Genomic DNA, 14,780 nt, shown 5'->3' with positions numbered 1-14,780 from the left:
ACAGCAGCAGGCAGACCCAGCTGTGTCATGCCAGGTTCTAGCAACACGTGTGTGTGAGAAGGTTATCCTTGGCCGAGCTGCTCCTTGCAGCTGCAGGGACAGCAGAGGAGGAGCTTTTCCATGCAGCATGCAGACCCTGTGGTCTTTGCCCCTGTGTTAAAACCTGTGCAGGTTCTCCCTGCAAGCCAAAGGGAGGCAAGGGCAGGAGAAGCTCCAGTAGTGGTGCCAGGTTGGGAAGGTAAGGGAGTGGTGGGAGTGGGCTGGGGCATGGGGCTTGGTAGAAGATGCTGCTTAGTTGCCTTATTTCCAAGCCTTAAGTATCTTTTTCAGGGTGGTGGTGCTCCTTAGGCTTTCTGTGCCTGTACTGAAGGTAAGGAAACCCGAATCCACAGATCCTTGGCTCATCTCTCACCTAGCCACGGTGCTGCAATGCAAACCTAAGCTGCAGCCATGCGCAGGAGGGCTCACTTTCTTACTGGTTTTGTTCCTTCAGTCTTTCCCTCACTCCCTCCTCTGCTTTTTGGCAGATCCTCCATCCTGTAGCACAGTCTGTCCTTGCCATTCCACAGCACTTTCCTTTGCAGCCAGGGCTGTGAGCGTGCCGTGGTTGTGAGCATTCCATCAGCATTTGGGTCAGTCATAAATGTAAGCCTTCATCTTGTCATCTCTGTAATTGATTTTAAAAACTATTAAATGGCACCCAACCAACCAACAGTTGCTGGGGGGTCTACATATGTTCCCAGCTGTTGATGTCTCCCCATTAAAACTTGGCTCATGGATAGACCTCAAAGCCTAGTTGTTAATGCATGTAGTTAATCTAACCTGAGCCTTGTTAATTCTTTGTAATACATATTTTAAATTAAAATACTACATCACTGTTAACTGAAAAAGCCCAAGTGTGCGGTGAGGGTGTTCTAGTTCTTACGGGCCAGACCTCTCCTTCTGCCCGAGGAGAAGTTTCTCTTGCAGGGTCCGTGTTGTACTGCACAGTACATTAACTACACAGTGCCATTAGCTGCATTTCTTCCTTCCCAGGGTACAATACATTCTGCATGTTGCTCTAGCTCTTCAAAATACCCTGTCCTGCCTGCAGCTGACTATTTGTTCAAAAATTAACACATCATTCAATGAGAGCCACTGTTCCTTGGGGGCTAGAAGGACAGAAATGCAAAGTGCTGTCCCCAGACTGAGCATGCTCTTCACCAATGGGCAGAGATCACACTTAAGAATAATACACAATAATTGTGTGAGGTGAAACAAGTTTGACCAGAGTGCCAAAGACAAAATATGAATGAGTTATAGCCCACATTTAATTCCCTGAGTCTGTGCATCAGCAGTGGTAATCCCACTCTGGCTATTAGTGGAAATAGATTTTTGCTGTGGTATTTAATGAATAATAATGTATTGCATTAAATGGTATCAAGTCTGATGTGATGACATGCAATTTGGGGGGAAGGATCATGTGGGTGCTGGGTGACATCCCACCCAACACAAGTGCCTCAGAGGAGCTGGTGGGGCTTGATGCAAGGTGGCTGCTGGGCGTAGGTCATCCAGAGGGTCCCTGAGCTTTGGGCCGTGGCCTGCTCCTGCTGCCCTCAGCTTCCTGCTGGTGTGGCCACATTTGTCTTCCCTCTGAGTCCCTCCTCAGTGGTGAGGGTGGTGCTGTGGGACACATGGGTGGACACAGGCTCCATGCTGGGGCTTAGTGACTCAATCACAGAGGGGTTTCTGTGGACCAAGATGTGCCACAGTTCCTGCCCTTTCCTTTGGCCAATCTTGCTGAAAAAGCTCCAGAGCATTCCAGAAAGCAGCATGGCAATATGATAGAATTTAAGCAGGTTTAATTATTCCTCTGCTGTCCATTGCCTAGCAACATCCAGTTTGACATCTGCCTGCGAATGAAATGTGTAAGCTAAGTGGGAGCACGCTCAGACTAAAGCCCTACTACTCAAACCAGATCACTCCACTAATCGTTGCTGTAATTCATCTCACAGCTCTTAGGCAGCGGCCAGGTACCCGATTTCCATAAATGCACAGCTCTCTCCTCCCTTGATTTTCCCCTGGCAGGGAGGCTGTCTGACATCGTGCTGGGCTCCTTCCAGCACGCTGACACCTGATAGTACAGCATAGGGTTTCCAAGTGACAAACCTGGGCACTGTGGCAAGTCCTGGCCTTGTCACTATCTGCCTCCATGCCACAGGCCTCCGCTTATCTGGCTCCTTATCAAAATCGGGTCACCTGCTGAGCTCACTGAGCATGCAAGCATTGAGCTCACGGTGCTTAGGTGAGATTTGAACACGTCCAGAGTAGATACAGTATGGAGAACTTGCTCTACCCAGCTGGAAGGCTGCCGAGGTGAGGAGAGGAGCAAGCAAGAAGCAAATAATCGTGCCACCCAAGCCTGCTGAGGTGGAGGCAGCCACCTTAGCTGGGTGAGCATAACTGGTGTCTGAGCATCCCACGGAGCCAGGGGCTGGTGTGTGTGACAAGGGGCTGATCTGTGGCATAGGGTGCTTGGATGCAGATTTGACCCCTCTCTAGCTCTTGGGGTGGTTGGTGCCGATGCTGTCTGGGTGTTGGTATTAATCTGTTCAGATCCTATAGGTCCCAGTAAGATGTCAGTGAGACACATGCATTCCTACTGGAGGATTGGGGTGGAGCTGTGGGCCCAGCTGCGAGGAGCTCACGTGCAGTAAGCTGGCACAGCTCCGCTTGTGCTGAACACAAAGCTGAGGTCCCAGCTGTGCCTCAGGGGCCGTGTGGGCACTCCGGCTCCCAGCGGGCTCCGGATGTGCTCGGGCAGGGCTCAGCCTGCACTGCCACAACGCGGCGTGCCACTTGGGCTTGCAGTGCCGCCACACCGCCACGAGTCCCAACCGCAGTGCCACGAATTCACGCGACTGTCGACGTTTCTCATGTCAACAGTGAATCATGCAGGGTGGAAACGGAAAACCGCTGGGTTTATTTGCTGCCCTGATATGACGTCGTGATATCCCACCGGGGCCTCCAGCGCGGCTGAGGTGGGGGGCAGTGCAGTGGGGTGACAGCGGCGCCGTGGGCAGCGCGGGGCAGGAAGCGACGCTGTCCGTGCGGAGCGAGTCACGCTTTGCTGCGCGTCCCGCACTGTGACGCCCCGCGATGCGGTCGTGTGCGCGGGGGTCTGGAGATCCGCCGGGACTGGAGAACGGCAGCACGGATGCTAAAAAGGACGCAGGAGCAGTGCGGGGCGCGGCTGCCGTGCGATCCGGGCAGCGAAGGAAGACGCTCCGGGATCCGCTGAGCGCGCGGGAGCGAGCGGGTGCGCATGCGCGCCACCGCCCTGCCGCAGCGCCCCTCCGGCGGCGACCCCCTGCCGCCCGCCCACCATCGGCTCGCGGCCGCCTCCCGCGATTGGCTGCGGGCGCGGCCCCCCGCGCCTCCCCATTGGCCGCCGGCAGCCGCTATGCGGGCGGGTTGGCGGCGCGGGGGCCCGCCCCGCCGCTCCATTGGCGGCCGCGGTGCCTCTCAGCTCCGCGGCGGCGGCGGCGGCCGGTCCCGCTGCGCCGCGCCCGGCATGGCGGCTCCCGCAGCCCCGCGCCCGGGGGCCGCGGCCGGCGGCCGAACGTCAGGAGCCGGCGGCGGCCGGGTGAGGAGGGGCGGCGGGAGTGCGGGGCTGGGGGGTGGGGCCCGATCCGGAGATCCCACGCAGAGCTCGGCGGTGTCGGGGTGCGCGCTCCGCGACCTCCCCATCCTCACCCTGTCCTCCCTCCGCAGGTCGCGTAACGGAGCGGCTCTGATGCGAAGATGGGACTGCTGGTGTTCATGCGCAACCTGCTGCTCGCCCTCTGCCTCTTCCTGGTGCTGGGCTTTCTCTACTACTCCGCCTGGAAGCTGCACCTCCTCCGCTGGGAAGACTCCAGTAAGTACGGGGCCGTGCCGGCGTCCGGGGCGTGTGTCGAAGCCCGAGCAAGAGCCGGGGCTTTCGGGATGTACCTACGGGTGTGGGTTTGTGGTCGCCTCGTGCTCCTTATGGCTCTGCTTTGATTACCGGATGCAAAAGCAGGTTCACGCCCTGTATATCCAGCATTAGAGCCGTCGGTTCTTGGGACGGTCTGTTGTGGTTTCTGTTTCCTAATTCCCCAAATAGAGAGTTTACACGCTGAGGCTTTTGTTCCCTGACTCTGTGCAGTTTTGCCGCCCACTCTGTATAGCCAATGTCAAAGCCAAGGTTTTTTTCTCCGGTGGATTTTGATTTCCTCCTCTGGTCTGTCATGCTGGCTATCTCCCCATCTCGCTTTGTCCTTCAGAAAGCCTCATCTACCATTTATCTGACGTGCTGTTCCCTGCCAACTATCTGTCATCTAAAACAATGTCTCTCATCCTTTCTGAAGTCCAAAGGAACATTTGACTTCGCTGAGTACGGTCTGAGGATTGTATTGTGTAGTGGTGCCATGGGAGGTTTTAGTTGCAACGTGATGTAGCTTGGGCTGAGCTTTGATTGCTCACTTACTGCTTGTGTTTTTGCTTGCGTTGACTGCTTGCTTGTCTGCACGTGAGGACTGTTTATTGAGAATGACAAAAACGGGGAATATCTCACCTCTTCTCCGCTCCCTGCCCCACACCCAAGTTGGCCTGTCCCTTGGGATGTTTCAGGCCCCTCACAGCCAACCTTTTCTCTCCAAATCAGGGCTGAGGAACACTGACCCAGAAGGATCATTTGGGTGTCCAGCAAAGCTGTGGGTCAGATTCTGTTTTTGCTGTAGCACGTTGTTTGCGTGCTGCTGGAAGTTCCTTTTGCAATGCTCGTTAAACTTGATCCTGTTTTTCTACCTCTGCACACCCCTTATCTTTTGTTACATGTTCTAGGAAGTTTAGTATGATGACAGGTGATGGCTCAGAGATGTTGTCTGCACTGATGTGACTTTAACGTGAGGACTGCTGAAGTGACTTGTACTGCAATGGGTATAAGAAGACAGTTTATAGGAGGAGACAGGATGTCTTTTGGGACAGAAGTTTTTATCAGGTTTGTGCTGCTGAAAGGGGTTCACTGCTTTACTGCTAGCCAATGAACTAGTGCCTTGTCAGTGAGTTGTAGAAAATCCTTCCCAAATGAAAATAAGTAGTTAAGAGAATGGTTCTGCTGACTTACAGTGCCTTTTGTCCTTTGCTTCTCTCACGGTGTCAGAAATCATGTTGAGACTTCCCAAAAACAACCACAGATGAAAACTAAACAGAACCCAAGGCAAAGAAACATCAAAACACACGCGGAAAAGCCCTTCAGGGCACAGCCTCAGAATGAACTTTGTTAATCGTGGAGGAGGAGCTGTGTGCTTACGTGCCATGTGCCAGGCTGCTGTGGTGGGTTCTGAATTCCGTCAGGTTCCATCTGTTTGGATTTGTGGCTTTAGTTCTGTGTGACTTGCTATAAGCTGTGTCACTTTCCCGGGGCTTGGGTGGTACAGTGTTGTAAATCTTTAGGCAAATGTGGATTTCTAGAAATGGAATGCTTCTACCAGAAAGGGTGAGGAGGAGGTGGGGGGGTTGCATCCTCCTCAGAGCAGTGTGTGCTGACTGCTCTGGTGGCTTTCAGGTCCCATTGTGAGAGGAGCACAGGGATGTGATGCCACAGGCGTTCTGTTAGGTGTACAGCTGCTTATTTCCACTCTTCTGCTTTAAATGCATTCTTCAGTTGATCCTGGAAGTTGCAGTGCTGGTGTTAAGCTTCTTCAACAGGTGCAAAGCAGCGATGCTGGTCTGAGGAGTTTGCTTACCCAATCTTCATCAGTTGTTATAATTAATAAGCGCTGCACCATGGTTCCTTTTCTTCTAGAAACTTTTGTGGGTTGTGTCTTAGATATCAGCTGAAGCTCCTTGAGATTTTAGTGTAAATTGCAGCCAAATGAGGGAGGGTAATATTTCTTTATGGTTGATTTTCAAAGCAGCTAAGGTGGTAGCAGCCTTCTGTCAGACTGTGTGTATCAAAAACGCTTTATTTATCCTGCAGTTATGCAAATGAGGAACACAGGCAGGTTTAAAATCCTGCGTTGGGAACCTTGATGTGAAGGGTTAATACGAAGCTCCTGTAAATAAGCATTTGGGAGTTAACAAATGACAGAACAGAGGTTGCTTGTTTAACCATGATGAGGCCTTCTTGGGCTGACGGAATGCGATATGATGTATAAAGTTGCAGTTATTTCCTTTTTTCTAAGGGGACCTTGCCTAATCAGCACACAGGGCAGGTGCTGCTTGATAGCTGCTGTGCTTTAATTTCCCAGTAATTCAAGCTGTGACCTTGTGCATTTCATCGTGATTGATGTGATAGTGATGCCCTAAAGGGTAAAACTAAGTAGGCAGTGTTCATTTTTGGGTGTTGAATAATCTCAGAGTATTGATTTTACATGTACATCACCTTGTCATTAAATTCTTTTTTTTTTTTTCCTTGTGACTGTTGTCTCTGTTGGGTGTAACACTGACTCCCTAGCTGCAGCAATCATGTTCATCTTTTCTCTGCTTAGTTCTTTGTGCTGGTGGAGGCACAAAACTAAGATCCTGACAGCTGATGCCTCAGAATCTCTTCAGAGCTTGGCTTTAATGAACTTGACACCTGTATTTAATATCAAATGGAAGTTGCATTTGTTGTAGAGTATGGGGGAAAAGTGATCCATCTGCTGATTTGTTGCTTGTCTGGTTTGTCCCCACAGTGCTTTAGAGAGCACCTGTATGCAGCAGTGAAGGATGAGTTTGAATGGTAACAGTAAGAAATGTAGTCAGTGCTAAGGCTTGGTTTGTATGGCTAGCTGCTGGAGTAGAGGGGTAGTTCAAGTGCAGTGTTTGTTGCTGCTCGACACCTCTTTGCTTCTGAATGGACTGAAGGATGCCCGTCGGTGTTTCTTGTACCTTCTCCACTGAACTTCAGATCTGTCCTCTTTGAGTGCTGCCTTATTGGGTTTTGAGAGATAGCTCTCCTTGTGCTGTGACGCTACACCGTGCCAGAGTACAAAGGGGAGTAGAAAATAATTAATTCCCTAAGGCTTATCTTTCCTGTAACAGGAATAGATTGAATTCAGCTAATGTGAGCTAATTAAGGTTGAATTAAGTTCAGCTGCATCTGCCATTGAAGACGAACTTCCCATGACTGCTGCTGCTCTTTCTTCTTGCAGGAAGTGTCATGCTGCACTGCTCTTCCCTGAGCCTTTCCTTTATCATGTTTGTTACCTTTCCTTTCCCCTTCTGCAGCTTTGTTCTCTGGTGGCAGTGATAAGAGAGGAGCACCTTGCTTGTTCTTCCCAGGCAGGCAATAATGACAAAAGCTACAGCCATCTGATTATAAAGGTGTTGAGTCTGTGGAGGTGTGCTAACACGTAGAATTGATGGTGTGTTGTGGACGCAAGGAAAGAAGTCTGATGTTGGGGTCAGCTGTCCTGTGCATTCCAGAAGGACTTTGCAGCAGCAGGTAATGATGGCTCTGTTCGTTGCATTTCTGTACAGTGTGATGCCAGGGGGATTCCTACCCAACAACAGGAGTGAGAGGAGCAGGATTTGGTGCTCTGAAATATGCACCACAGTCACTTTCCTAACAGCTCTCTCTCCTGTCCTTCCCATTGCCAGGGTGTGTTCAGCTCTGAGGAGGAAGGAAGATGATAGCTGTGCAACTGTGAGGAACACTGTGCATGGGAAGTGTCCCAGTATCCCTGGACGGTAGAACGGGAGGTGGACTCTTGCTGTCAGTGCCTTGGGTTCTGCTTTATCTGCTTGGAGGAGTACATAACTTTAAAGGACAGAATAGACTCATGTTAACTTATAGTACTGATATTTGTTACTTAACCTGCTATGTGCAGAGCCGATTTTGCAACTTAAAATGAGTTTGTTCAAAGGAAGCAGTGATTCCTTTTAAAAATGTCCTGGCTATGGAAATCTTGGACTCGTTACCCTGAGGCAGCATTTTTTTTTTTGGCCTGTTGAAGTACTGAAATATGCTTGTGGCAAGGAGCATGACATTTTTTTCTATTGTATTTGTATCTATGTTAGCATTGAATTTATTGAAAAATACACACCCTACTTCAGACACTGCAGTTGAAACTTAAGTTAGTACAATTTGTAACTGTAGATCGGGAGCTTTCGGTTTGGATGTGGCTTTTGAAACATCCCCAGGTATTTTCTGTCAGTGTCACTACTCTGTCATCTGTTGCTTGGTGTTATTTTCAACTCTAATTTTGGAAAGGCAGCCGAAGACACAGAGCTCTGGGAAGAGGTTTTCAGAAGGTATTTCAGGACCCTTATCTTTTTTTTTTTAATGTCTGTTTCTATGGGAACTGAGGAGACATAAACAGGCAAAACTGACTCACTTCTGGTTGCAGGTTTTTCTTCTGCTTGCATTTCCATGGAGACTAGGCTCAGCAAATAAGGTTAAATTAATAAAAAGCAATCAAAGCTGCGTATATGATTTCTCTCCTTCAAAATGAAGTGGTATTTTTGTCAATTCTTGCACTAGGAGCTGAAACGTGTGGTAGAAATTGATCTTTTTAAACCATGACAGAGGGTCTGGAATGTGCATGCTCTTTCTGATGTGGTTGAAGCCTCACTGTACGTGTGATGTTATGTAGTGTGGGTACAACTGTTGTAGCTTGGATTAAAGGCCTTGCTGCCTTTCTGAGTAAGGGAGCAGGTCCTACATACGCTGACGTCTGACCTCTTTCCATTCTGTTACGTAAAGATAAGTGAAAAGGTGTTCAGCTGGTGTGTGAGCAGCCACAGAGACGACCTTGTGCCCTTTGTGGCTAGGGGTGTGCAATAGCTTTGTGCTCAGACCTTTGGCTATGGGATTACTGCGCTGCTCACCTCTGCCAGAAGAGGGAAATGCGGAGTGCTCCTACAAAAATAGCATTTCAAGACCAACTCAGCTTGGCGTCGAGAGCATAAATCTCTGATGAGATTTTGGCTAGAGCTAAGCTGGCTGGATTTATGGTTAGGTGCAAGAGAGTGTCCTTTTCTAGTGTAGAATTAAAGAGCACCAGTGTCCCTACTGTGAGGGGTGACAGACTAATGGTGATGCTGATTTCAGTTGTTCTCTCTCTGTATGGCCTTAGCTGTAGGGGTGTGTTTGCTTCTTTAGAGTAGATTCTGTTGGTGCTCCCAGGCTGAAAAGCCTGATGGTTGTTAACCTTGTGGGTATCAGGTTTGTGGGACTTTTTTTCTTTATAAGCTCTTGGATGGTATTTTGCAAAAATGTGAGTTTTCTGCAGCAGTTGCTTTAAGGTCTGTTTCATTTGCTCAGTTCTTCTGTAGTCTGTGCTTCTCCAAAACTGGTAATGAATGGTTGGAAAGCTCTCATAAACAGGTCCAGTTACAGACTTAAGGAATCTCTTTGCTGCTTTTCAGATGCTTTAGGGATCTGAGTATCACACAGACACCTTTTTTGGAATAAGAGTTCAAAATAGGAAGTAGTATTATCGTGGCAGCAATAAAGGGGTAAAAGTAGGCACTGAGACAAGTTGCTAGTAAAATAAATTTTTTAAGGACTCTCCTATTGGACTGACACGTTCCATTCATGTTCAGCCTGAAACTGGAAACCTCTGAGCGCAGCCTCTGGTGACTGGTTCTCTTATCTGGGCAGGACACTGGTAAATAGATTTAATAGCTGGAAATTGCCATCAGTGTTCAGGTTACTCTACCCTCCCTGGTAAGCTGCCAGAACAAGGAGCATGGCTGAGCTTAAATTCCCCGAGCTTAGGAAGTGTGTGTGTGGTGGTACTTCCATGCAGCTGCAGGTGAGTGCTCCTGGTACACCCTGGTAAAACACAACAGTGCCCAACCATGCTGTCCTGGGGACCTTGCTGTCTCTCTGTATCAGCACGGGGCAGAACTGCTAGGGCATCCTGAGGCTCCAGGATCCCGGGGCAGGCACAGAGAAAGACAGCACAGCACTTAAGAGTCCCCACGGGCTGAGCAGCAGGATCACTGTGCCCGTGCTCGTGGCTTGTAAGGGGCAGCACTCGGTGTCAGCCAGGAGCTGAAGTTGCATCCTTACAATTCTCTGGAGGTCAAAGTCAGCGAGTGCCTGTATTCTGCGAGGCACAATGCAGTGAAAGCACTTCACCTCTCTCAGCAAATGCTCTGCAGCTGGGTGCTTTCAGAGGTGAAAGGACTCATTCATCCCAGCTGCCTGCCAGCCCCTTGGCGCGGGGTTCAGCTGGAACAGTACCTCCCTGTGAAGGCCATGTCAGCCTCTGCTGAGCTGTTCCTGCCTTTCCTCTGTCTCCTCACTGCTTATCCCAACAGCTTGCCATGTCTGTTGAGCCTTAAGGTATTACTGGTCTCACTGGGAGCTCCACCACAGCACTCATTTGATAGAATAGATCTCTGTCCTCTGTAGTACAGGTGGGCTGGCTTTGAGTATCCTTCAGGCTCATCTGAATTCTGCTTCATGCCTCATCTGCTGATGTTATTGCAGTGACAGCTTCTGGCACAAAGGACTTCATAGTGGATTGTCTGGAGTGGGACAGCTGTTCCTGCTGTGGCTTTCTGTCCTTCATGGCCTCAGTACTGATCCTGACCCTATCTGTCGCAGTTAGGCAAGTTTTGGAGAAGTGGTTTTTCTCCAAGGTGCTCTTGTTCCTGTTACAGGTCATTCTTCTGACGTAAATGGCTTGTGTCATCGCAGCCTCGGGCTGAGGCAACAAACTGGGCAGACCTGGGCACGGCTGGCAAGAGCAGCACGGCTGGGTCATTTTCAGTTCTTAGTACTGTGAATAACTGTACCCTGGACATTCCTAGATGCACATCTCTAAGGGTCCAAATTTAGCTCTTTTTGCTCTGTTCTGAAAATAGAAAACCAGAATGTGTTAAAAATTACTGTTTACATTTTTAGGAGCTTAAAGACAAGCAATATATGTGCTTTTAGCTTCTTGTTTTTAGATGATGCTGGCATCCCTCCTACTGTAATTCAGTCCTGTTACAGTATGTCCTTTTGTTCTTTGCTGTCTTCCTGTGGCTTTCCAGTATTAGGAATGCTGACTGAACCTAAGGTCCATCTGAACTGAGTCAGTATCCTCTTAAGTCCTGGAACAAACAGAGTTAACACAGCATAGCTATAGAATGCTTTATTAGAAGGAGTGAAAATGCGGTGGCACAGAAATCAATTCATGTTGAATTTCTCAGGCAGGTAAATAGCTGATAGCTTCCTATATACTAAGGCTAAGCAGGATGTAGATGACAAGGTTAATAGTGTATTAGTGCAATTGCGTTATCATTTTTTTTAATCTTGGTCAGAAATGAATCGAGTTCATCACAGCAGTAATGCTACGTAAGTATTGCTGTTCAGTTGTGATTGTCCGGAGATCCTAATCAAAAAGATGCACTGAGGTGCATTTCTTAGGATGAAGGGTGGTAGCCTAAATAGACTTGACTGAAGAAGGCTGAGGAAGCAGAGGCACGGGGAGGTGAAATTATTCCATGTCACACAGCAGCTCAAGGGCAGAGCTATGAATAGAACAAAGGTCTCCAGGCTCCTGATCCAGCATCAATTTGGCCAGAGGAGGCTGGTTTCCCTGTAATGCACATTCTGCTTCTGCTAGATGCAGGAGAACAGTAATGTGCTGAAGTTGCTTGCTCAGGGCAGAGATTTCTGCTGATATGTGTAAAAGCACAGCAGTACTTCCAAGTATGGTGTCAGTGACACAGCTGGTGAGGGGATGGTTTGCACGGGCAGTGCTGGTGGCTTGGTGTGAGCCCTGTAATTAGGGGCTGATGCAGCTGGCATTGCTTGCTGGTAGGAGCTGTATAAGATGTGTGAGCCCTGGCGTGGGGTTTTTCAGCCTTCAGGTGCACTACATCAAAGGCACTCCACTTGGTGCTTTCTAGATGCATTAACCTGCCTTCTTTTTTAAAGGTGGGCTTCTTTTGTAATGGAAAAGTATAATTTTGCTCTCCATACTCAGACACAGAGCATTGTCTTCTGTTTCTACTTAAAAATAACTGTTCAGGCATGCACTAAACTTCCAGAATTTCTGCTCCAAGGATGAAAACCCAAGTTTCTGAAATTGGGGAATAATGGAGCAGTTTAGGCCGCTTCAAGCATGGCAGTCACTAATGCTCTAGGTATAATTAGAAATCTAATTACTGTGAATTTAGTTGCTAAGTCTTTCCTGCCTTTTGAGACTCATCCCACGCCTTTCTGTCACATTGTAAATAGAGCATAGGCACTTCCCCATTGTGCTGCTGGGAAATCAGTCATGCTGCTTTTTGTTAGTGCTGTTGCTCTGCTCAGAAGTGCCTTATCTGAGCATTGGAGAAACTTTTATTAGTTTTAAATATGCTTCATTGCGACATTAATTTCTATATGCTTTGGAGCTTTTGTGTTTGGGGTCTGGTACTTTATCAGAGGCAGAAGCGTGAGTTAATGCAGTGTAAAGATTGCAAATTGAATTGTTGCCAGAGAACTGCTAATTCTGAATGAATTTTCTAAGCGTATTTCATACTCAAGAATTGTTCAGATGTGGTATGAATATTTCTAAACCCTTGAAACAGAGGTCTGCCTTTTTGGAAAGGGGCTCAGTTCGTGCCAGGGGGAGAGGAGAGCTTCGGCACAATGTAACGTCGCTTCTCCTTGCTGCAACAAACTAACAGGTACTTTTACAGTCACAGTACATTGTATCTGTGAGGCCTTTGGGCTGTGCCTCCTGGCCTCTGAATGCTTGGAGTTTCTTGAGGTAGTGACTCAAATGCTTCATTAAGTGAGAGTTAAAAATAGTGCAAAGGAGGATTGGGGTTTTCCTGTCTAATCCCTCCCCGAGAACCGGGGTTGATGTGCCTGCAGCTGTCAGCTCTGCTATCCCCATCGTTTCTCCCTGTGTGAGCAATTCTTAGGTCTGTGTTTTACACTTGTCTGTTCTCATAAGAGAAGATGTTTAAAAAAGCACATCGTGTCTCAGCTTAAGGAGCATGAGATGCTGTGATCTTCGGGGAGTTTCGATTGTTGCTTTGATTTCTGATTTGATTTTGTTGTTGGTACGTGCTTCAATCTTTCAAAAGCTAAGTAGCATGATAGCAGAGGTTATACAAATTGAATGTGGGGCGTGTGGTGCTCAGCCTTCTGCCAAGCCCGAGCTTAAGTGGGTCCTCCTCTGGCGCGTGTCCGGGTGTGCTGGGAAACTCGTTCACGTCATGGGTGGGAACAGGAAACTGATTTGGCGAGAAGATACAGAAGTTGCCTTTCCCCCCGCCCCAGCTCTTTAGGAAATGTCCTCAATCCGTACCAGCACCACGTAAACCCCGCCGAGGTGGGCAGTCCGGCTGGGGGCTGTGGGCTCCGTGACGTGCGGTTGTGGTAGGGACCACTTGAGGGCAGCAGCTGTCTTCTGCTCGACCCTCCGTGGGATTCCCCGTGCTGTTAGAAGCGATTGCTGGTGGAGAGAATACGACTCCGAACAAATAAAATTACAGCATTTCTCTTTCTTTCTCAGTTACCATGTGGCAACTGGCCGTTCCCTGGGTAAACTTCAGTAAATCCTGCATGTAGAAATAATAATAATAAATCTTCTCTAGTGTCCTTTGCTCCTAGAGTAACTTAGTTTGGAGGCCAGATTGCCTAGGTCTTTATCCATTAAGGTTTTGAAAATCTGGAAGGATGGAGACCTTGTAGCCTCTCTGTACAGCCTTTTCCAGTGTCTCACTGTCATGACTGTGAACAAGTTTTTTCATATATCTGGTCCGGACTTTGACATGCCCATTGCCTCTCTGTCCCACCGCGCAATGCTTTGAGAACCAGGTTCTATTCTCTTGGTAACCTCTTTGCAGGTGCTGCAGGGCTGCTACCTTGTCTTCTCAAAGCTTTGTTTTCTCCAGACTAAGCAAAACTCCTTCCTTTGTAACACACATCAGCATCCAGCAGGATGCTGTGCAGTCATCTGCACACAACCCCTTTTTTGTCTGTAGCCCTCTCTAGAGATTGTACGTCTTGGATGTGCTGAAGATGCAATAACAGTATGGGAAATGGTGTTACTACCACAGAGGTTTTTAGCTCTTTTGGCTCAGTCCAAAAGCACTCACTGTTAAGGGAGTGAGAATAGAGGGATGATCCAAAAACTGGACTTCAGACAGCAGGCTCCTTCTCTGAGCAATCTGTCCCATGTGCACTGCCTTCCCATTGAAACACCTTTTCCTAATGGCCAATCCGAACCTCTTAAGCTGGACTGGATGACCTTTAAAGGTCCCTTCCTACTCAGAGGATTCCATGATTCTAAACTGTAACTCGTGGCTGTTGTCACGCTCTTCCCCTGTAGGGCTCAGAAGATGTGATGGGCATTGGGAGTGTTTCTCACGTCTGCTTTTATCCTTGCAAATGTAATTTTATAGAAAGCAAAAGCTCAAAGGCCGTGTGAGAAGGGTAGTATTCCAAAATAATCAGGGCTTTAGAACAGGCACCTTCAAGGACTTGTGTTTGGTTTTTCCAATCCTTTTGAGTGTTTCTGTTGATCTCCAATGAATCCGACAGATTCTTCAATAGACTCCAGTAGAATAAAGTCCAACTTTCTGGACTTTTTTCTTCGTCCTTCCAGTTCCAGGGTTCCCCATGCAGTGCGGCTGTTATTCTCCAAATACTTTTGGGGTAGTTTATTGCCTTTATTCATCTACTTTTTAAGTCCTTTCAGCCAACTGCTGGCCTTGTTTGCAGTGACCTCTCCAATAAGAGCAGTTGTCTCTTTTCTGCAGCAGCTATTTGTTGGCCTTCAAAGGTAGAATTTCTAAAGCACACAATACCATGATCCGTACAAACACTGAAATCTTTCCATAAGAGCTGAGAA

General features: G+C 48.3%; 1 protein-coding gene across 4 annotated transcripts in view; it reads left to right on the top strand.

The window, feature by feature from the left end:
• The first annotated feature begins 3,584 nt into the window (after positions 1 to 3,584).
• Positions 3,585 to 14,780, top strand: part of ST3GAL3 (ST3 beta-galactoside alpha-2,3-sialyltransferase 3) — a 142,484-nt gene continuing 131,288 nt past the window's right edge. For 3 of the 4 annotated variants that reach the window (XM_065740375.1, XM_065740367.1, XM_065740350.1), the window contains exon 1: positions 3,742 to 3,898. In XM_065740375.1, the coding sequence (XP_065596447.1) occupies positions 3,784 to 3,898 (115 nt within the window). In that variant the 5' untranslated portion in view covers positions 3,742 to 3,783. Of the gene's footprint in view, positions 3,626 to 3,741; positions 3,899 to 14,780 lie in introns of those variants that run through there. The other variant, XM_065740358.1, reaches the window with a different exon arrangement.

This window comes from Cyrtonyx montezumae, unplaced genomic scaffold, assembly GCF_038088225.1.
Source record: "Cyrtonyx montezumae isolate F1298 unplaced genomic scaffold, pur_monq_1.0 scaffold_1, whole genome shotgun sequence".
Lineage (NCBI taxonomy): Eukaryota > Metazoa > Chordata > Aves > Galliformes > Odontophoridae > Cyrtonyx > Cyrtonyx montezumae.
This window is presented reverse-complemented; position numbering and strand designations above follow the sequence as displayed.